The sequence below is a fragment of the Bombus huntii genome, chromosome 2 (assembly GCF_024542735.1).
Source record: "Bombus huntii isolate Logan2020A chromosome 2, iyBomHunt1.1, whole genome shotgun sequence".
Classification (NCBI taxonomy): Eukaryota; Metazoa; Arthropoda; class Insecta; order Hymenoptera; family Apidae; genus Bombus; species Bombus huntii.
Genome location: NC_066239.1, coordinates 14742802 through 14767390, shown reverse-complemented (window position 1 = coordinate 14767390; position 24589 = coordinate 14742802). Strand labels below are relative to the sequence as shown.

The 24589-nt window shown below is 31.6% G+C and overlaps 1 protein-coding gene across 1 annotated transcript; it reads right to left on the bottom strand.

The window, feature by feature from the left end:
- Positions 1 to 328: 328 nt before the first annotated feature.
- LOC126874030 (elongation of very long chain fatty acids protein 4-like) lies at positions 329 to 17834 on the bottom strand. Its single transcript, XM_050635593.1, has 7 exons — positions 17519 to 17834; positions 3050 to 3131; positions 2722 to 2909; positions 2561 to 2641; positions 2317 to 2488; positions 1059 to 1336; positions 329 to 987 (listed from the first exon to the last, which is right to left on the bottom strand). The coding sequence occupies exons 2-7, from the start codon at positions 3126 to 3128 to the stop codon at positions 835 to 837; spliced, it is 951 nt and encodes a 316-aa protein (XP_050491550.1). The 5' UTR covers positions 3129 to 3131; positions 17519 to 17834; the 3' UTR covers positions 329 to 834.
- Positions 17835 to 24589: the final 6755 nt, after the last annotated feature.

Sequence of the window (24589 nt, the reverse complement as noted above, 5' to 3'; positions counted from 1 at the left end):
CTTTTGTTACTCCAAAAAAAAAACACGTTCATTAAAAATATCATTAAATAATGTACAAAGATAATCTTAGATGTATAACAACAAAATTTAAATTCAAATTCTTTACATTTTCATGAATACTAGTTCATGATCGTGTTAGAATATTGTTTTCCATTTATTCAAAGAGAGACTGCAACATACTCGAATATCACGATACAGCATTAACTAGACGTCAAATGTGCAAATATTGGTACTTACAACTTTAACGTGACCGTCATATTTGAATTCTAACCTTAGATTTACTGAGAGAAAAATCTAAAGGCAGTTTCCGACACGACGATCTGTTTCATTTTGTTTTTTTTTGTTTTACAAGGCAGATTTGAACCGTCGAACACAAAAGATCGCTTAGTTTAAACTTATATAACGTTATCATAATTGATCACACTGGATCTTATGTAATTCGCCTACTGACGACTAAACTGCTAATATACTCGACTAATTTGTATTTACAATACCTTAGACCAGCGATCCGTCGAACTTTGTGCTGCTGATCCAAGAATTAAAAAATCGCAGGCCGGTAAGTTTATAGTCGCGTTTACCTTAATTCGTCAAAGAAATATCGGTTTCTTTTATTAAACTCGATCTTTCTGCAACGATATATGTATAAGTATAGTGTACTGAACGTCACTCATCACGAAAAAAGTGGCAGTTGCAAGAACTAAAGATTCCGGTTCTAAGTTATCATTACCGATCGAATTATTTTTCAAGAATTTCCGTTCACTTTTATTTTGTAACTAAATATACCGTAGTTCAAGCGATCTTAATATCTTAACGAAGGACTTAGGAGTGTATTATTCATTGAATCTTCTTAGATACACCATTCGCATATCCATTGGCGTGTCCATTCGTAATGTTTCCGTTACACATAGCTGCGCCGGTAATTGTTTTCTTCAACTGCGTATCCGCCTTCATTTTTTCTAACTGTCTTTCTGCGTATGCTTGTTTACCCTAAAAAATTATTATTAGAAATGTTAATATTACAGTTAATATCAATATAGGGAGACTTCCAACAAATTTACCTTGGCAATGTAGGCTTTAGCGTAGAAATTTCCGAATAAAACGATGAAAGAGACCATGTAAATGACAAGAGCATACTGCATCCAGAGTGGGAAATCGCATCCCGACCGAATCCCATTGATGCCGAGGATCAAGGCAGTAGTAAATTGGATTAATTGAAGAATCGTCAGATATTTCTTCCACCAGAGATATTTAGCTACAGAGGGTCCCAATGCGGCTAAGCCATAGTATGAATACATGAGGACATGGATAAAACTGTTCACCATGGCTGGCAGGAAAGCTAAAAAAAAGGATTTTTAATTAAACATTTCATTCTAACAAGTTGAAAAGAAAAAAGGAATACATATTACATTAAAAAATTTAATACACATGTGATTATATACTCCAAAAAGTATTTTTTATTTCAGTGAAAACGAGACCCTACGATTTCCCTCCTAATTTCGTAATTCATAAATGTCTAGAGATATTATGATATGTTTTGTACATAAACCAAGAGATATTATAATTTCCTATAATTGCGTGAACTTTCTATAAAATCTTGGATTCGTCGATTAGCATGACTGGAATTAATGTGTATAATTTAAACAAATTTAGAAAAAATATATTGTTTAATACGGTTCAAGCTTAAGCTTTACTACAATGTAATGAATTACATATTAGTCATAATACGATAACATAATATAATAATATTGCATTTAACGCTATTTAGAAAGTGGATATGTTAGTAATTAACGTGGGATACGCTATTGCAGATGTTTATTAGCAGTTTTTATACTTTTATCGTATTTTACCAATGATATTCATTTAAACAGTCATTGAACGGTTTAGAAGTAAGAAGGAGAAAGTGGACGAATAGTTGCGTTTCAAAATTTAATGAGAAATATAAACAAGTTTTCGCTTCGAATATTAATTTTAAATAAAAAAAAGTTATTGACTGGAATAGCTCATTCTATAAAGCAGTATAAATTGATATATTTAAATATTCGAGTTTGAAATTAAGAATGATTAAAAAATGAATTTTTTTTTACTTTATATTTAATTTCGATGCTATTTTTAATTAAAATGAGTTTTCTTTTCGAATATTCCAATTAAAAAAATAAATATGTAAATAAAAGTGTCTAGAAACTATATGGATCGGTAGTAGTTTAACTTGAAATAAATTATAATCGATGACACAAGTGGCAAGTTATGTATTTACGTAGTCAATTATCTATATCTCTATAATTGTCTGGAAAGAATTGGACACAGATAAATACTTACTAGATCCGCTTGGAACCCATTTGATACCAATCCACCACAACGAAAACATAGTGGAATGATGGTAAACATGAAGAAAGCTTAATTGATTATCCTTCTTCCGCAAGATAAAGAAAAACGTATCACAGAACTCCAAAAGTTTGCTAAAGTAGTACCACCAGACTGCATGAGCAATCTAACGGAAACAATTGTTATTTTATTTTTCAATCAATTAAATTTAAATTAAAAAATTTATATTAGTATGTACCTGCAATTCGTCTGGACGAGTCACGTGCCTAATCGGCTGACACACATAACTATAACGTAACCTGGTGGAAGCTACGAATAACTGCAAATAATAAGTATGACAAATTAAGATACCAGGATTATAAAATGCATAACCAACTCTTAATAGCGAAAACAATGTACCTGTATCGCGATGTACGCGTTAAGACAGGCCATCGCAAGATTATACGGAACGAGTGCCCACGTTAACTTGAAGGCTTTTCGATTTCTCATGATCTTTGGCCCGGCCCATACAATGAGTAAATACAACATAGTGTATATCAATGTAGGTTTTGGCGAATCGACCAGAAGCCATCCTCTCGTTCGTTCATCTGTAAATGCGTAGTTACTAAATTTAATTGTTAAACTATTATTAAATTATAATAATTAAGTACATTAGGGTTCGAAATAATGCATTTTTTATTTAGTATCGAAAGAAAATTGTATTTGTAATTTTAATATGGCTGTTTACCGGCAAGGGATAGCGTCCAGAGGTAGTAATTGTAGGCATCATTTATTAAAGTTGCTGTGGAATTAATTAAGCTTGCCATTGCCTGAAACAAGATTAAATCGTATTACACTTGTGAACGGATAATTCCAGATTCGAGATTGGAGTGTACTTTTAATAAAAAGTAAACTGAATGTAAATTACAATGCATTTCACGACAGTGACTGTAAGCTCATATATAAGCTTATCTCCAATTACAAACGATTATCATGCCTATTTTAATTTACATTTGTATTATAGAAAACGAATATTTAATTACTGTAATAGTCAGCTATAATTTTATAACTTTTTTGTAATTACAGCAGAATTTTCATGAGACCGGTCAAACGGTACACATACTAAACGAATGATTATAATAAAAATGAATCAAAGATTTCCTGTGCGGAACGTGCGCACGACTGTGCACGTGCGATTTACCACCATTATCCTACGCTTAATGAGCAGCTTCTATGCGCGTTATCCGGCCGTTCACTTAAAGTTGGAAACGTCATATGTAACTTTCACGTTATACCTGTCAAACCGAACGCTATCTCCCTAATCGTCTGCGGGAAAACACGTTTCGTTGGATCTTTCGAACAGCTCGGGTTTCGAGTTGGGTCGATGCTCCGACAGCAACTTAGGAATGTCTACTTTCATTTGCGGTTTAACTTCGCCGTGAACTTGTAGCAAGTGCAAGTGCATGTTCTCCCCCCGGTATGGCAAATTTAGCTTTCATCTTGCATTAATTAAACCACCTTATGGAGCGTTGATTGGATCCGCGAAATCTGACGCTGTTTGCATGCTTCTTGTTAATGAAACTTGTTCGACTATTTCTTTAAAGTTTTGTTGATTTTTTGTTAAATATATATATAAGAAAATATGATAGAATTATTGTCACATAGATATTGATATTAAATTTTCTCTTTGTATAAGATTTTTTATTTTCTTTCGCGTTCATTATTTTATAGAATTATCAAGGGATGGAAAATTTTGTTTATATTTAAACCGTCCAATATCGGAAAATTAATTATTTATCGACGTATAATTAACCCTCCATCTGCATGTTGGGTCATTTTCGATCAATGATTTTAAACACTTTTTCATTATTTCTATATTTCTGTTTAAATTTTGCTTTGCTTAAAAAAATTAAGGTAACATGTAGCAAATAAAAGCTATTGGATGATATTCTAGAGACTTGGGAGAGTATTCAAGAATTTCGAGGGATTTTCAAAGCAAAAACCTGAGAAAAACTGCGTGGATTTAGACGATCTAATATATAAACGGCGTCAGTAAACGTAAGGTCGCAGACGGAGGACTAACAGTAATAGCGTCAGTAGAAATTTGTTTATGCGTAGTTATATTTAGAAAATTTTCAAATTCAATTTCTTTGAAAACGAAGCTTTACATTAGAAAGCTTTATTCTATATTTCTGATTCATTCTCATATACATGATCATTTCACTTTCGAATTTATCGTTTTATTGCAAGACACCGCGTATATGGTATGTGGCAATTGGAACTACCATACAGCGCTTCGTCCAATTTATACATTCACTCACCGAAAGTATCATTTTTGAGTCTCACTTAAAGAAACAAATACGGCCAATCATCGAGGTTAAATTACCCGAAAAAAGAAGTTACAACTTCTTCTAAAACAGTTTCTCCCCTTGTGATTAAACCATTGGAACGAACCGACGTTTTTATGCGATTTTGAAGAAAATAAATTGTGATTTTTATTAATCGTTGGCAGAATATACAGCTACAATGTCACTGATCTTCAAATGGCTGGTACGAGCAACGAGCGAATGATTTCTCGGGAGAAAGTCTCTCTGATAAATCAATTTGTAATCTCTGGAAGCTGAGTGAAATTACCTACAAGACTAGTTTATTTGCTGTAAGCAATGGAATGCGCCGTGGATATCTCACAATCGACACATGATACAAGCTGTTCATTGTCGAACGATATGTTAATTTCTAGACACCCTCGTTTACGGTGTATCGTTTTTCATTCGTTTCTCTTTCCTTTTTTAAATATATTCTTTCACATAGTAGTTAATTGTGTTCTTATTTAATTTTGGTATTTACATCTTTCTGTTAGTGAAATTTAATTTTTTTTTTAAGTTTTTAAAAAGTTCCGTATTATCTGAGGTCCTTTGAACTTTAGCATAACCATCTTTTTCGAAGTTTTAAACGATTTTAATACGAATTTTAACACGAAAAGTACAAAAGTATAAATAGACAGATATTGTAAAAGCACTTAATTAAACTTTCAACCGATTAAATAATTAATTAAATTTAAATATATGTATTTTATCAAAACATTATTTAGTTGCATTATCAAAATGTTTTCTATGATTTTATTATACGATTTATGAATACTAATAGCCTTTGCAATATTTATAATTTTTTCCAATATCCGAGTTTTCTATTATCCGAGATAGACTCGTGTCACATTACCTCGGATAATCGAGGTTCTACTATATCATAACGTTAGCAGCTACTCTTCTGTTAATCTCTTTGATTTTCTTTCAATCTCTGACGAAGGATATGAAAATAATTACAAACTCTTCAAAGGAAAAGTACACCTCATTGGGAACCTCATCTAGAATTCTATCCAAAACTTCATTAGGGACACCTGAATCAAAACTATATTTCTCCCCAAAAATGTTTAAATTACATGCTCTATGAGAGTACAAAAAAAAAGATAAGAATTTACAATTTTTCTTAATTTTTCTTTTTCTTTTCCTATTTCAGAAAGTTTAGAATTTCAGGAACAGGATCCAAAACTTTCATAGAGACTTACTCTTGTTCAAAAATGCCCAAAAATCACATATTTTCCAGATAAATTTCCACAGGACCTCCAGTTAAAGTCTTTCTTTCACACTTGCACATAAAGTTGAATTTTCAAAGAGCAGTTGAATAGATTTCAGCACAAGAAGGTCAGGGAGTTTCTTACCTCGTATACTACTGATCGTCAAGAAGCTAACGGCGATACCGTCGTGATCCTTTTCTTCCCCGCACACACCAACGACGAACGTCTAATACGATTAAATATTATACAAAAGCGGTCTAATATCGTATATATCGAGAACAAATAGTCACTAGCGCCTCTACGATTACTCTGCGATCTACTCTCCTGCACGCAGTCGCGGTTTTGTCAAAGTGACATGACACGTTTTAATAAATCTACTGTCGGACAGCTGACACCAGCGGAGGTGCCGCTAGGAATCGGTACTTGTACTTGTTCACACGAGGAGAGGATCGTCATACGACGAGGTCGATCGGCAAAGTGGCAGCGCCTTGTAGCCTCTTCTCCGGTCCACTTTATAACTTTGGTGTCGTCCGTCTGCCGATTCTCCTGCTGGTGGTAACCTCACGTTCCCGGAGGTGGTACGATTTCATCGGCACGTGAAACGTTAAACGAGGCCAAAACCCCTCCGCTACTTCGAAGATTATATCGAACCCGTGGGGATAGATCGTTTGGAATCGGTCAAAACGATGAAGGCGCGTGTCCCACCCCGCGCGATTCGTTTGCTTTCCTCTCCCCTCTGCTGTTACAGCGAATGAGGGGCTATAATCGAGGGGAGTGTTAGTTCTTCGAATGTACAGTGCTTTGAGAAGTGGCACTTCGTCGCCAAAATTGTAAATGTCTTTATATGTATCTATCTTTTTCCAATACAAATCTGGGCTGAACTTCGTTTTGGAAAACACCGAATTTGTGATTTTTTTTTACAACATGTATGATTGCTTTGATGATCCAAATATCCAAAAATATTAATTTTAAGATGCGGAGATCATTATTTACATTATACGTAAAAAGTTTATGCATATCGTGCAGTTTATTTAGACACATACTTATGTATGTTTTATGACTTACATGTATCGGCAGGTGATTGATTAACGGAATGAATTGAATATCGGTTTGGGTTGGATTTGATTAATATTATTAAGAAACACGTTGAAATAAACAAATTCGTGCCCTATAGAAGATTGGATGCGCAAGAGAAATCGTTATTATGAAGACCGATCAAAGTCCAAGTTACGTTTCAAAAACTTGGATTTTGACTGTGAAATTACCACTTTGTATACCACTGTGGAACGTTACCGACGACGCTGTGTGTGGCTGATAGATCGAACCACAACCGGATCGGTTTCGAGAGCACTGGTTACACGACTGTTTCGTTCGTGGCCTCGATTTCGAGGTGAAGGTTAGGATGTTCGGCCGGGGTTTTTTCTCTCGTTTTTGGTTGAATGATTTGACAGGTGGAGATGCTTGCTGGTCGAGAGAAAGGGAAAGGAAGAAGTACAAAATAGTACCATTATAGGAGGGTGAGTGCGCGATGGGAAATGGTTCAATTTAAGGGAGACTGTTGAATAGCTTCAGATAAATATTGGCTTTCTTTGAGAATAAAATGAAGCTGAAATAATTAAGGAAGGTTATGTTTTATAGAAATTATAGTTTTTGGAAATGAAAAATTTCCATATTCATTGATTCAAAATTGGATCAAAGTAGTATCGGGTTATAAGCAAATTCGTATGTGGTATAAGCGTCGATAGAAGTATGCACAGAGCTATTTACGAGACTTTTAAGAGATGTCGCGCGGGCAGATGTGAGGATGTAAATATGGATCCAAGAGAAAGCGATACACAACATAAAACTCGTCTTTCGAGTGATGAATTAAAACAGGTCAGTGGTCCTCTTTTAACCGTAAAACACGTTTCCGAATATTTAAATACACTAATTCTTAGTTCTTAATCATCTCTTACTTGAAAACATTTTTTAGGCATTTAAAACCAAATATAAACTTATTTATTCCTCAATATAAGCTTCAGACGAAAAGTTACGTTTCCTAAACGAATCTATTAAATTTTCGTATCACAAACCCACGTGTTTTATTGCGCTATAAATATATTTGAATAGCAAGTTAAGTTGCCTTTCCATTTATCACATAGCAAGCAATTTAAAAAAGATTTATTTTCGCTATTTGCATAAATGTTTAGCTGCCAACTACAAAATTTGGGACATCATTTAAATAAACGTTTTGCATCCGTCCCAAGATAAATTATAAAATGTAAAAGAGAGGGACAAAACTTAACCCATACCAACTAGCATTTAGATAAAAATTCTGCAGCTGTTCGAAGATAACCTAAAAAACCCAAAAAAAGAGAAATAATTCATGAGATTCGCAATTGTCAAAATCTCTTTGACATAAAAATCGTTGAATACATAATCCTACTTTCTGTACCCTAATTTGAAGGATATAACATTAATTAATTGTCTAATGTAAATTGGATAAAATATGGATGAATTTGAACAGGAAGCATATGCTTCTTTCGAGGAATCCGTAAACGGAGGTAAGGAAAAACCGATTTCGATTCATCTCATAGATATTTAATGGGATCAACTAATTGGAATGTTTCTGTCAGTTATGCATTGCAATAATCGATGCATAGACCACATTAAAACTAAAAAGTACAATATAAATTAACACTCCTCTGCTAGAAGCAAAGAAGTCTACTGGAACCAAAAGCCAATTTCTTTTTGTTATGATTAATGTCTAATTTTCTGTTTAGTATCTAACACCGTATGATGATGATGAAAGCGATTTATCTTCCTATAATGTAACGTAAGTGTTACAAGTTATATATGCATGTATATATTTATCTATTTTTTTTCAAATCTTATTTTATCTCCTGATTACTACTCTCATTATAACACAATTATTGTATAATGCTTTCATAACAATCATGACCTCTTAAAGAGCACAGTATCACTTGTAAATGTTTTATAGTTTGAGTTAGATCTTTAAGCTTAATTGAAAAAGTTAAAAAGAAAGAAAGACGATTAAAGAAATTGGTGGTTATTCATTGTTGTGCTACATAACCTCTTAAGTCACTTGTAGGCATTTCAAAGCTTGACCTGTGAATGCCCATCATGTCCATAACTATCACTGACCCATCCTTTTTTCTCGTGCTCTGACAAAAGTTAGAGGCGGAGGAGGAAATGGAGACAAAAAAAGAAACAGTTGAAGGAATCTGACTGCAGAAGGAGAAAGCGCGGCCGGTTACTTTCGTCGGCGTACACGCGTATAGTATACAGCAGTCCGGCCTGTGCTTTTTTCTTCGCGCTTCGGCTTCATTCTTTTTCGCTCGGCCTGGTATTTATCTCGGTCAAGAAACTGCTCGTTCACGCAGAAGTTCCGTTGCATCGTCATTTAATCAATCAATCGACCTTTTGAATTTCGGAATACGGTTAATAAAATAACCTTGGACTTGTCGATCTAAGATTAATAATTTTAAGGATTTAAGAGATCTTGTGCTATACTTGAAATATTTTTAAAAAGATTTAGATAACCTATCAAAAACATACACGCGCAAGATGTTTTCTTATTTTATAGAATTTAAATATTTCAAAACAGAAATTTTTATTCTTATTACGTTATTTATATAATTTAAATGACTACTTTTACAAAGACTCACTCGAATAAGTACATACTTGAATCAAAACAGTTATTTATATAAAACTTTCTTCATTTGTATTCATATGAAACTTCGATCAAAACTTTCATTTATAAAATATTCATTTTAAGATTAATAAAATACAAAATACAATTTTTGATGAATTTTGTGTTTTACCAAATTTCCTTAAAAATTAGATAATTTTCTTTGTGTGTTATTACAATGGTTCATGACCTTAATTATAATAATTCGCGTGGTTAATGAGAATTGGTAAAAATAAAAAAAGTTGTTTTCACGGACAAAATGAGATCAATGGAACCCAATTGCGCCCGGAGCAAACTTTCATCCGGATTTACTTCTTTCCCTCTTCCGTACGCATAGCCCATGAGCAAATGCCACACTATTGATAATGAAATACATAGCTATTATAAAGATGTAAGATGTGATAATATAAAACTCAATTACTATACGTGTAGTAGAAACGTCATTGATATCAATTAAAAAATAGTGTGCAATCTGGATAAAAATATTTCACTAATCACACTGTTTACTTTTCGAAATAACACTCCTTATTATTAGCAGTGAAAGTATAAGCAAAAGCGTTTGAAATAATTATAATAAACTGAGTAATCCATATAGAGGGATTAATATTTCATAAAAATTATAGTAATAAAAAAAAATGATACTTATGGAACGATTAATATAACAAATGTGATGTTGTTTCCTCTTCGATTATTTTCTCTGTTTCTTTAAACTATGTGTTTGCTATATTGTAAATCTGATATCACATTAGAGAAAGTTGCAATTAACAAACTATCACGAGACTTCATCCTAAACATATTTTACAACCGTGAAAATATAATGCTTTGCTTAATTATACATTGTATTTCCTGCATAAAGTACTCTTGTTCATTTTCTACGCCATTTTAATCTTGTACATGATAACTTTTTTGTTGATAAGTTTTGAATTTAAGTTCTTACTTTCATTGCAAACGAATGACGTTAAAGACCTCGTAATTAGAACGCTACAGTACTTGTTTGTGAAATTAATCGATGACGATGCAATAGCACGCGAATTGTACGCGTTTGCATTTTTATAACCTATAAAATTTGCGAATTAAGCGGTATACTTGTCATCAAAGTTGCAATTCTCGGAGAAATATTTTACGTGATTTCAAAATTATTACACATTTTACACATTCATCCTTATGCAATGTATCGTGATCTTTACGCAAAAACGAATGGAAAATATGAAATACATTTCTTTGATATGAAATTTCATTTTAGAGAAAATTAACTTTTGTAAAATTTACCAATATTTATAACCAATATTTTTTTCATTACTTAGCACTTTAATATAAAACTATTAGACATCTTCTACGAGAAGTCTTAACTGTTTAGAATTTGGAGAATGCATAAGTTTAGGAGAGTTAGCATACTGCTCTAGGCATAATATGGCGTGACCAAATTTTCTAGTAAAATATCTTACCAGAAGCAAATATATCTTAGCCTTAACCACTTCTTAATTTAACCTCCAGTTTCCCTATGCATATGTATACATATATCTGTATATATGTATATCTAACCTGCAATTTTCCTATACATATGTATATGTATGTAGATACATGTATGTACGAATCGAGAACTCATGCTTTGAAAAGAACATTTACATAATATCAACGCTTATTCTGCACATCAGGATTCGGTATAAGTCCTAATTGAATATCAGAACGTTTAAGAATATAACGTACGTTTATTAGTGCCAGAACACATAAACTACATGCTCTCAGATTCCCGCATTTCTCATTAAATTACAAGAGAAAGTTGGACTTAGATTCCACAACACATTCTACGTCAACTACTTTGTATAGAACTCTGATTTATCCTAATTTTTTATAATAAAAATTTCTTCAATTTATATATTTCTAGAATTCTTCCAATCCAGGATTTTTTAGCTAGTCCCTCTTTTAAATTGAGGTTATCTTTGTTATATAGTACAACGTATGAATTCTTTCGACGTTTTGAAATTCCCTAAAATTCTTTTATTTGGGGATTTTGGGAAAAGGTTAATTGAACGCTTTATATGTTTCCATTAATAATTCATATCTTTCTAATTAAAAATGACATGTTTAATTGCTCTAACGATACACTTTGGTTCGTTAAAATTATTTAGTAAACGAGAATTATATATCGAATCATTCTCGCGATTCCTAATTCATGTAACCCGTAAAATTAACAGTGAACAGACAGCTGGTTAATTGCTGCGAAACGTATGACAAGATTATATCAGGGATAAGCAAGTAATATGCAGATACTACTGTCATATAAACAAGAAGCAGTAATTTTGTATTCTGTATCAGAATAATGTATGCACTTGCTTAGGGGCATAAGTTAATGTTCCAGAAAAGACAATGAAGTACAGTAAATATGAACACTTAGTCACTAAACCACAGCAAAAGTATATTTTATCCTGACCACAGTTTTGTATCTTTCTTATGTTTTGTACGACTTAAACATATCATTTTTAACGTTTGATTAATTTCATGTTTATTATCTTTAACATCATAAAAATTTCATGATCTCGTTGTCTTTCTTTTAATAACTATTGAAAAAATTCGATGATTAATCGGTTATCTTAACTCGAATAATGGAATTAAATCATATAAGCTAATTATTCCCACGACGGCGCGTGCATCGACAAATGGAATATCTACTTCTATAAGTTATACATATATGTAATACGTGCCGAGAGAATATGATCTACTGGCATACTTCGAATTCGTGGATACCTGTATCACGGAAATGAATATTGCGAAATGTATGTGGATTCAAAGAGTTAATATTTAACTATGTTCGTTAAATATTTGTTGACTGTTACTAACGTCCCGAGAACCGGTCGTAAATATTTCATTGTTTAAAAATCGTCACCCTCCGTCGTTATCAGAATTACGAAATGCAATCTTTACACATAGCTTATTTAGATGAACGATAGTTTATTTAGATCTTTTTGCAATTTGTTTAAAGGAAAGAACTCGAAATTTTATATTTTAAATATTATATGAAAATTATATTATATCGTTACGAAAAATGGCAGTGGTCTGACTTACATCATTATGATTCTTAGTCTTCTATATCATACGAATGAAATAACAATTTACGATAAAACAAGTAGAAAATATAAGCATACAGCCGATAAAATATGTATACATATGTGATGAAAAGAATTTTCACAACCTTGATATGTGTAGGATGTGTTATACTGTACTGTACTGTACTTGTACTGTAGAACATACGAACTCTAACCTCACTGCTAGTAGTAAGAAACTACATAACATCAGAAGCGCAATCGGCGCGGCAGTGGCGGATAATCTTGATGTATACTACTTATAGAAATGTGAAATCGGTCTTAAAAAAAGGTTCTAAATTTTTAAAGGATAGTTTAGTCTACATTTGAAAATCATTCCCGTTAGTACAAAACATGGTATTCAGATTTCAAAGAGCTCGCAATTATTTGCCTATAGTAATTACATAATTATAATGCAACAAAGAGTACATATTAGTTTTTCTATATTTACATATACGTTACGTTTCTTTTAGATACACATATTTTTGTTTATAACTAAATATACGTACATGGTTACTCACCTAAAGCCGAACAAAAATATGTGTATCTAAAAGGAACGTAACGTATATGTAAATATAAAAAAACAAAATTCTAAACAATTTATCTTATTTTAAATATAAAAACACAAAATTTATCCCTGATTCCTTTTAAAATTAATATTACAAAATGATCAAAGATTATTACGAACAATTAAATTCCGTCATATTTTTCGAGGAATTGTCTGCGAATCTATTTATACATTTTTATTTCGAATTGCCTGCAATGGAAAAATGAAAACTTTTACACGAATCGTTATTTATTGGGGAATAATTTGAAATTATTATATCTGGCATATGATCTAAATAGTTGATTCAGTGAAACTGCTTTCCAGAGCCTTGCGATAGTCGATTGCCGGCGAAACGACCGGTCGAAACGAAGGAAAAAGTTGTCAGGTAGAGAGTGGTTACCACACTTCCTTTCTCCCGAGGCTAACCAACTACACGTATAATCAGTCGAAATCATCAGTATCCTTCAGATCGTTATAACCGTGAAATCATTATTATCGTTCATCGTTGAATTCAGAAAATTCAGACCAATGATAAAGAAGGAATCTACACATATCAACCGATAACTAGACCTCCAATGCGATCGAATTTACAAGTTACCGAATAACTATACATGATTAGAAGTAGCGAAAAAGGAAAGGATAAAAAAACAGAAATATATTATGGAAGAAATAATGAGATAGTATACGTGTTTTACATGAATCGAAGCCAATTTGATTCCTCAATTATGAGCGTATTATTTATTGAGTTTCTAAAAATTTCTTCTGTACAATTGCGTTAAGTAGGAATTTATTTTTTCTTTTAGCTATAAATTCTAATGAACAGTTATTACTAACTTCCATAGCATTTAATCCTTTCACTGTTCTGCTATTTCTTTTTTGTCACTTCAATTAGTATGTATTAAATGAACCATGATAAATGTCTAGTAAAGGTTTCCTTTTGCAGTTAAGAAGTAAATTAAAAAATCTTCTTTTATTTTACTTCATTCCCATAACATTCAGAAGGTTTCATCTTCTGAGAACACTATGTCTGCTTTAATACGGATTTCTCTACTAACAGAGTTTAATACCCCTCCCCTACACCGAATAGACATTAGATAGTATCAACTGTCATCTTCTATCGATTCCTGCGAATGATACAATATTGTAACGTATAAGCCATTGTCATTAATAGAAGCAGATTATATTGAAGGAAATCTGAGAGAATAGACATGGTGAAAAGCAAGCTCCGATAGCATCCAACTCGTGGCTATCTTAAAAGGTGAAAGGTGATTGATCTTGTATACTACGTACGTTTTACAAGTTTCATTTTGAAAGCAGTTCTTGCTTTGCAGTGTCTTGTTATTTACCTTGTACTCTAACTTTTGTTTATCATTGTTCATTACAAGATGTTATTTGTTTTTGGAGGTTATCTCGGCCTTTGCATCCTATCTTTATATTTAAGGTTATTAATTAATTTATTTTTCAAGATGATTCAAAATTGATTTGATTCGAACTGTTTAGGAAAATATAGAAAATTTTACATAACGTAACAAATTGAAAATATGAATAGACAGATCAAAACTATATTTAAACAACTTTTCAAAATCTTTTTAAAGGCTTCTAAAGATGCTCTAACGATTACCCATGGAAATAACCAAAAAAAAAAGAAACATTTACTGTGTATGTCGGAAATATAAATTTTCAATTGATGTAACATGAAACAAATTAACAGATTCGTCTAGACAGGAAATTTATAATGAACTACGTTTTCATTGCAACTAATGCCAATGTCAGCGCATGCATATGTCGATAAAGACAATTTGTTCAACATTTTCCTGATGCATGATTTGATCGGAGGCTGGCTCGCACTTTCTTCTGTACCGGTTGCTTGAACTTGCCACGATCAACCTCACTTTCAGGTCAATGTTTAGACTCGAGAGAATAGCGAGAAATATACGATAATTAATAACAGCAAGAACTTTCATATCAATATTTATTTATATACGCTATTATATATACTGCTTAAATTAATGGAACTAAATAATTAAGAAAAAACAATAATATTTGTGTTGATTTAGTTAATGTTTATTTAATTCAAATGTTATAGAAAGGATAATTACATTTCTAAGATCTAACTAAAGATTCTAGATAAAATCGTCATTAACTGTCATTAACAATACCTAAATATTTAAATTATTTTTTTATAGAAAAGCGATAAGATTTAATTGTTATGTATACACATGCACTTTCAATCACATTGATTAAAAAAAAATGTCTGACAATAGGCAACCTATTTTCCTTTTTACTGTAGTTTGACTCTCTCTTGTTTTCTAATCGTACAAATTAATCACATATCACCTTATATCTCGCTGTATCGTGGCGGCATTATTTTGAAAACTTTTTAGTGAAAGTTACTCTAATCACAAGAAAAGCTATAACAAATTCAAATCTATTGACAATTCTATTTAAAGATTCGAAATTATCCCGTCATCCGACGATTTGAATCGTCAAAACTGCGTCTCAAATTTTTTTTGTAGAATAAAAGATTTATGTTACAATAAAAAATAATTCAGAATTAATGATGTACTAGAATACATTTATGTATTTGATATAATGTATATATGAAAAAGATATATATATATATATATATATATATATATATATATGTTATTTTTACTTCAATATTTGTATTTGCTGTCATTAGTATTCTCATGACCATAACCTTAAAGTTATTTTTTTTTAAATTCTTTATATAACTCGAAAGGGTATAAATAAAATATCCATGTGTATTTCCTCAACTACAATTGATATCGTATCTAACCAAAATGAGGAACGCCACCGACATCGCCTAACTTATAATCGATCAGTTATTACGCTTTATGTCTGTCTTTTCGATCGGGTACTCTTTCTCTATCTGTCGATTTCACCGTGGGTCGATTTGCATTTCCAACCGCGAATTTACCTGTTAAGATTGAAGACGCAGCGAAAGTGAAATCTCCCCAATGCAACAAGCATGGCGAGATACCACACGCATCTAATCCTAAACGCGATTTGTTTAACTTGTAAATTACAGTGTTATCCGAGCGACCGGACAATGAAAGTTACTTAAAGAAAGAAAAGCAACTATTCGATAACGCAAATGTTTACGATTAATTACTTGTGTATATACTACAAACTGGTGATTTAAAAAACAATGATTTTGAGGTTAGAAAAATGAAAACATTGAGTAAGAATAAATATCATTAGAATAGAACATTTTATATAATGTTTTTGTTAGTTAAATTTCATCACGTAAGAGGATACTATTTATTTAGCAAACTTCGAAATTACTCATCAAAACTATTCACGCAATGTCATTTACGTAAAGCAAAATTTTTTTCGAAGGTCACTACAAAAAAAAGGAACAAGCTGTAGTTGTACAAATGTTTAACTTTTACTCTATGTTTGAGCAAATTCACTGTTATTCGGCGAACAATGAATATTTATTTCGATGAATATTTAAATTATCGCGCGTAATTAATTTGAATATAGTATAGTGAAGAAGATGAGAAGTTGTACAAAACATTTTCTTATTAAACAGAACAGAAAAAGAAATTTTTAAATATATCGAAAATAATACAACATATAAGAATGAAGAAGGTATTCTTCGTAGAATACGGCACAAAATTTGAAATATTGTAAAGAAAAGTAAAAAAATAGCCACGTGCATTTTATCTAAAATATAATATGTACTTGGTGCAACCCTCTAGAGTCTAGAGTCGATCGCGACTGTTCGCCAAGTCTACACCAGACTTAAAAGTGAATGGGGAGTAAAAATAGAACTAAATAGTTACACCAAAGTTAACCACAGTCAACTTGCCTCTGAAAAAAGTTTGAATTTCTACTTTATTATCTATTGGTTGTAATCTAGGGGAAGATCTAGTGAATAATAATAGGAACATAGACACTTGGACACTTTTATTCATAAAAAATCCTAACAAACACATATATATCATTGAACAAAATAGCTAAATTGGATTTATTTGTATAGTATGGCGATTTAAGCTATAATTCGGTTAATAGGTTAATAAATAAAATTATGTACCAAATGATCTGAAAGGTTATACATCTATGTTAATGGAAAAAATAATCAAAATAGATCTCTAATTGAGGATTAATAATCTTAGTGTGACTGTTACGTGATTCATTCTATATAATCAAATATATACACATAACTTATTATAACTATTTTGATCGGCACGCTGTTCCAGTCCGCACTAACGAACCTCCCAGAACATAACCAAAAACATCTTAAATCTTCTCTTTCGTATTTAACCACCATTTATCCCTTCGAAAAAATTACTCACCGTCTTTTTTTTAAATTATCACGAGACTCATGTCAGGAATTTGAACACCAGTGGTGGTTTCGCGTCAAGGACCTCGCAGACATACGAACATCATCGTCGTTGTCGAATCTTCGCCGTTTCGTCGGTTATTCCGCAGTTAATAAGTCCCAAATTTAACAAAGGAACTCACGTAATATGTATGCCATGCACATCTGATTAATCTTTAAATATATAACATAGATAGAAGACACTGTACACGATTCATTAATGCATTTCGAGGAAAACACGACAAAAGCTGTTTTAGGTTTCTCGAGTGTGGACGGTGCAGGCGCCGGTCGGCCGCCATCATAGAAATCAATACAACTGCTAACTAAGGGGAGCTCACGTCGTATTGTATGGGATATTAGGATGAACGTAGGATACCGTTTGGTTACAATGGATTCTGAAAAACCATATTCTAATGAATATGTTAGAACAATCAAATATGTACAATAGAACTTCGATTGTTGTACAAAACAGGATTGAAGAAATATCTAGATATCGAGGTTCATGCAATAAAGGAAGTGACCAATCGGATGGTTCACAGTTACAGTCCACTGTATACTTCTTATTAGTTCTTATGGTGTATGCTCTTCATTTGTATATTCGTAATCAATTGTACCCAATATGGATATAAGATATTAACCCTTACTATGTATTACCACATGGATACATAGAACGAAATTTTCGTGCAAATGATTACTGCAGATTCTTATAAAAATAGTTCAATGTTTTGGATACATTTGATATTTACAATATGCATAGCCGTTTTATTGTTCATGTGCATTTAATGCTATAGGATATTCAATGAAATATATGTGTATGTATGTACAGTTTCGTTTAAATCCAGAATCCGACGCAGATGAGTTGCGCTCCTCATCGTTCCTTGATTGTGTCATTGGAGTTAAAATAAATTCGTTTAGGATTAGTTTTTGAATGAATTTACGAAGTGATGATGTCAACGAAGTGACGTATCTATTTATTCTTTGGACTTTGGACTCTGGGCTGGATTTTGTATTTACCGGTACTGTTGTCCTCCTTTGTAAAATTATATTTATGTTATAATAGTAATTTTGAATAAGTATTTTACACACTTTCTTAGTTTCTTTATTTATTTCGTATATTATAATGGGCTTTATAAATTTTTCAAACTAATGTAATCTTTAATACGCTTCATGCCACCTATAAGTATACACTACCGATAATATTCTTGTTTTAAATTATATAATACATATTATCATAATGTGCGCAACTAGTGGTACACGCTGAGTAGAAATTCGCGTGAAAGTATTGTACGGAACGTATTTGTAATTGTTTTTAAATTAATTGAATTATACAAAATTATACGTTAGTAATTACTCTGAATCTATTCTTACATGTATATTATAAACAACTATTATATGTATTTGGAGGACTACGTACAAACAGCTAATCTAATATTAAAATGTCAGTGATAACAATTTACCGATTTTGCTATAATAAAAAGATTAAGTAATCGATTAATAAAGAAAGATGGATAACAATATTTTAGACACAGTAATTTATTTATCCATATATCTCTTATGTTTTTTATACATTGTTACATAATATCATTCATATACATATTTGTAAAGTTTGATGTTAGCTAATTCCTAACCTTTAACCTTATCTAAACATAAATTTTCTAATTTGAAACTTTAAAATTGACACATTTATGAGGTAAAATTATGTAATTAGTGAATTCTAAGGAATTACTATTAAATTTAACCTCATTAATAATACACTTCTTGTATTCGAATCCATATATAATTTATTTAAAGTTCGTGCTGCATAATAAAAATTGTGCCGATTCGATAAATCAGCTCACATAGAAACAGAAAGTTATCTACGTTTTTCGTATCACGTAAGCTTGATGGATATAGAAAATACATATTATGACGTCAAAGAACGAAAGTAAAGAAATCACATTTGACAAATAATTGTTCTCAAATATGTATTCACTCGTAAAAATTAATTAACGCATATCCGCTTCCTGATCGGTCGTCCTTTAGACCTCGCTTTTTTCTATTTCGGTTCTGATTGGTTGTTCGAACTCGACACGATTTCTACGATAATTGGCACATTCCAGAGAACACCATGCTTTTTATTCCGCGGGAAACTATGTGGCAAGAAGTTTACTGTATGACAGTTTAAAAATCAGGAAACACAATGGCAGTCATAACATCAGGAAAAAAGCTGATAGGTACTTTTATTTCTTATAGACTTAAATAAAAATTACAGAATTAATTATTTTTGAATGTAAAGGTTTAAACATTAAGGATATTTTAGATTTCAAGCTTTCGCGATGATAACTTGCACTTGTAATTGCACTTTGCGTCGACATTTCATAGACATAACAGTCTACTTCTTCAGGACAGACCTCTTCAGGTGCAAGTGTAAAATAGACACGATTGTTCTCACGAAACCAATAACATGACATGAGGAACATGTTGTTAATTTTCAGTTAACCCATTAACGATCGAACAGTGAAATAATGTATAAAAGTTAGGTTAATACAATATTACTGAAAAGTGTAAATGGTTTATGTATTGTTAATATGTAGAATAATGAATACTCTACAGAAGCCCACTGCATGAATAAAAGACACAAAAAGAAATTCCCATGATTAAAAAAAGAATAGTGTATCATATTATCATAAATATTTAAATAGTATCTCGATAGAAGAAAAAATAGTTATGGAAAAGATATCAAGGAGAAAAAGGATTATAAATGAAATGAGTTAGACGATTACACAAAATAAAATAATTCAAGTATTGAAAGGTTAGAATGTTAAAAAGTGATTCAGATCGATAGAAGTCGGATTTACATGCAACAAGAGGAGCTAGCATCTCACACAAAGATAAATTAGGGATTATATTACGCTTTCTCGAACTATACGTACGTAAAAGCTTACCGTATACTGATAGCTATATTGTATACAGTTATATTAGATGTCCCTAATGAGATTCTGTTCTTGTTCGATTGAATTGTATTCTGTTGAGTTTCCGTTCCGATTGAATTGCAACATCTTGCTAACAAAAGGAGTTCCTTTGAAAAGATAGACATATAAATTTAAAAGTTCGAAAATTTACAACATTGAAAACTCAATGAATTATTCTAGCTGACTGCGCTGAATGATGTACCTCATATGTAATTCACCATTTTTCTTAAGTTATAATTAACGATACTCGCGTAAGAAGAACATAATCTAACTAACTAAATTGTTGTCTTGAAAACCGACCCGTCATTAAAATAAAGTACACATATACAATATATGTACCTTAAATGTGTACAATAAAATGAAAATAAGTTTTATTAAAGATAGTTTTATTAAAGATAGAAAATTTATGTGTTATTTTAATTAGTAGATTGTGAGCAATTTATGTTTATAATTAAGGAAGAATATAAATTTTTATTAGAGAGCAACGATAACATTGCATCTGTGTTAGAGAAAGTGCTCGCGAATCTACAGCATGTCCCGCTCCGTGATTTGTGCATATGTCAGAGAAATTACATAGCAACGATGTTGAAAGATATTTCACATTAATATTATTCCAGTAGCACACATTTAACATTTCTTGATTATTTAAGTTTTCATAAGATATTATTAGCATTTTTTATAATATATCAAATAATATGTTAAATTGAACTAAGATTATTTAAAATAAAAGGTTTATAGACTTATGTATGCAAGGTTTCGAATTTTCAAATTTAAAAATTGCTTAACTTTCAAATGTTCAAAGTTCTAAGCCTTATTACTTCTAAATTTACATTGTTTAAGACTACAGAAAGAAAACACGCCTCTCCAACGAAAGTTTCTCAAGTATACCACGTAGCTTCTTAACTTTTTCTAGCAATAATCGCGCAAACCTTACATGGCCCTGGAACAGACGCATTTCCTTATAGCTGAAACAATATATTCTGTTACATCGACATCTTACAGAATGTTACAAAACGCCGAAGCATTCAAGCATAAAAGAAATGCTGCATTCTCCATAATTAATAGCGACAGCGAGGCGCACGAAAACATTCTTAAATTATCGCTAGAACGGATAGGAAACTATAGTAGCTGTCTTTTTGCGAGCAACGAGATTTCACCACAGGCGCGTTACCGATAAACCAATGCAACTTCTGGCTACTAGCACTAGGTATGTATAAAAATATCGACGCCAGCTGACGGCGTTGATATTTCCATGAGAATGAAAAATATAGAAGCGTGTATAGGTGTTTAAACGTGTGACTTTTATGTTTGAGGAGAGAAGCGTAAATGGGACAAGCTCAACGGTCACACAACCGTGACTTTCTAGCTATGTTGCGTCGTTGAGGCTTTTTGTCGTGTACCCAGTCGCTGTTTGTGCTTCCGCCTACACCGTTGCTTGAAATGTGTTTTCTAGGGGAAATTGAGTAAATATATTGTTTGGTGCGAATTTGTTTTACGCAACTATTTAGATTAACGTGATATGTTTGAGAAAACTTGTATATATAATTTTGGAGCGGTTGTTGTCATTCAAATTAGTTGATACTTCTAAGAATTCTATATTCATAAATTTGGTTTGAACATAGAAAATTTTTATTATTACAAATGCTATATTTATATTTGTAGGTTTGTATGAAATTAAATTTTAGATATATAATGTGACGACTATGTAAATGTTCTAAATTGTATCTGAATTATGATATGGATATTTTAAATTGTGTAAATTTATGCAAAAGTGTTAACTAATTTAAATTTTTAAATTAGTAGATCTCAAAATAAAAGATTATTCTTGCAGTTAACGGAAGAATCGATTCAAGATGGTTCACGCTGACTGTCTCGTTCCACTAACTCACAATCAATTTGATTGGATTTCTTCAATTGAAGTCACTTAACGCTTAAGGTAATAAACTCTTGATTACCTACGTCGTTTGTACGTGGTAGATACGAGAAAGCGCAGTTCCGATGCAAGGTTTATAAATCTTATAGCTAATGTTTATAACTTAAAAAAAGACAAAGATCTCTATTCTTTTTAAATGAATTTCGATGTATTGAATGGTGAAGTTGTTTACAAATTTACTACAAACTTATTCGTTTAAATTTACCTTCAATACGATTGACATTATTCTCAACAATTTGATATAAGTGAGAAAATAATTTATCAGATACTGCACGACAATAATCCGCATACATAGTAACTAAATATGAGATAGTTATTAAAAATTTGGATCCGAATCGATACGGATTTATATACATGCGATACAGCTTTATTATTAGATCAATGGCTATTCCAATTGGTTAAAAAACTGGAAAATAATAAAGTTTAATTACTCAAAATCGATAGGAAGGATAATAATTGTGGAGCGAATGATTTAATATTATGCTATCTGTGAAGGTTTCAGAGAAAGAGAGCTTTTAACATCAATCAACGTATAATATTCCCTAGAGGTATGCGGAAGTGACCGATGATTTTCGTTTGTCAACGATAGTTGTTCACGTCGCGAAACACGACTTTCAAATAGTTTCTAGGAAATTATATGTATATTATGTTCCTTTTATGTAGGTTATCGACTCCCTTGCTGTTAAGTATAATTTTCTATATAGGCGATGGTTTTTGCTTTGTAATTTTTTATGGCCACGGATTATTTTCTTGTATGAAATTTAATATAAATCGTTTCGCTATTCCAAAAATTTGATTATTCGATTGTCTCGAATCTGCGTTATTTCGAATATTCGAAATATGTAATGCTTCATTATCTAAATTTTTATTAATAACACTATGGGTATAATTTCGGAATTATTTAAGTATATTAAATATTATTAAATAATACTATTTATCTATACATCTTTATAAAAAATCATTACAATTACTTTGTGCAATTGCTACTATACTTTTCACAAATTTTCACTATGTTTTTATCTCTACGGGATACTAATATTAAGTTAAATTACAGAGATCATGTAATTGACTGGGATACATCGTTTAAGCTTAGTTTACATCCAAACGGTAGATCAAGTTAAATCGAACCACGGAAAGAAATCAGGGAAAAGTGGACGAGAGGAAGACTCATCGAGGTCGCTGATCGAGGTCAAGTTTTAGACTACTGTAATGTCTAATCGTGATGCATGTGGATGCTGGTGTCGTTGCCTTCTCGCAAATATCATATCCTGGAAAAGGGGAAATTCCATGGAGAAGTTAGAATATCGGAATCTCGGGCTCTTCTTTGACTCTTTGAATTTTTCAATCTTACAAATTTCCAAATTTTCGAATTTTCAAAATTTCAAATTTCTGAATTCTTAAACTTTCAAATTTTCAATTTCTCAATTTTCAACTTTTCGAATTTTTTAATTTCTAAAATTAAAAATCTTTAGCTCATCAAATAAAATATGCATTACCCGATTCGTTAACATTAAGTTCCCATAGTCTCCAAAACTTCTAAAACATTCATCTTCAACAAAAATTTCTAAAACTCAGTATTTTTAATGTGACCTAACATTAATGTGTGATCGGTGTGTATGATAATAACGATTATGCAAACTTTACATGTTCCTGCATTGCAAAGTCATATTTTACACTACTGTGAAGTCTAGTACCGTTGTCTTCTTATAGCAGTCAGTTTCTGGGGAAGTGGGAATTCCAGAGAGAAGTCGAGAGATTGGAATCTCGGGCTCTCTTCTGACGTCTGTTTAGCAGTACCACTCACTCTCTCTTCTTTTTTCTTTTCCTTCTCTTGGTTATGCTGGTATACATATATTTAATGTCTTATCTGAGCTTAAAGGCAAGTTGTTCGATTCAGTAACCTGTCTGCAACAACATTCTAGATTACCACTGGGAACTCCCCTGATCTAATTTCGTTTAGGCTTATGAACAACTTATTGAAACTTACGGAAATGTAAAAAGGTATTTTAATGGGATATGGGCATCTTGAATGATGGATTGAGTTTTTATATTGCCTGAACGGAATTGAAATTATGTGAAGGAGAGTTATTAATCCATATATTAATTAAACAATTTAAAAAAATGAATAAAATTGTTACAAAGAGAACAATGTCTTTTTGAC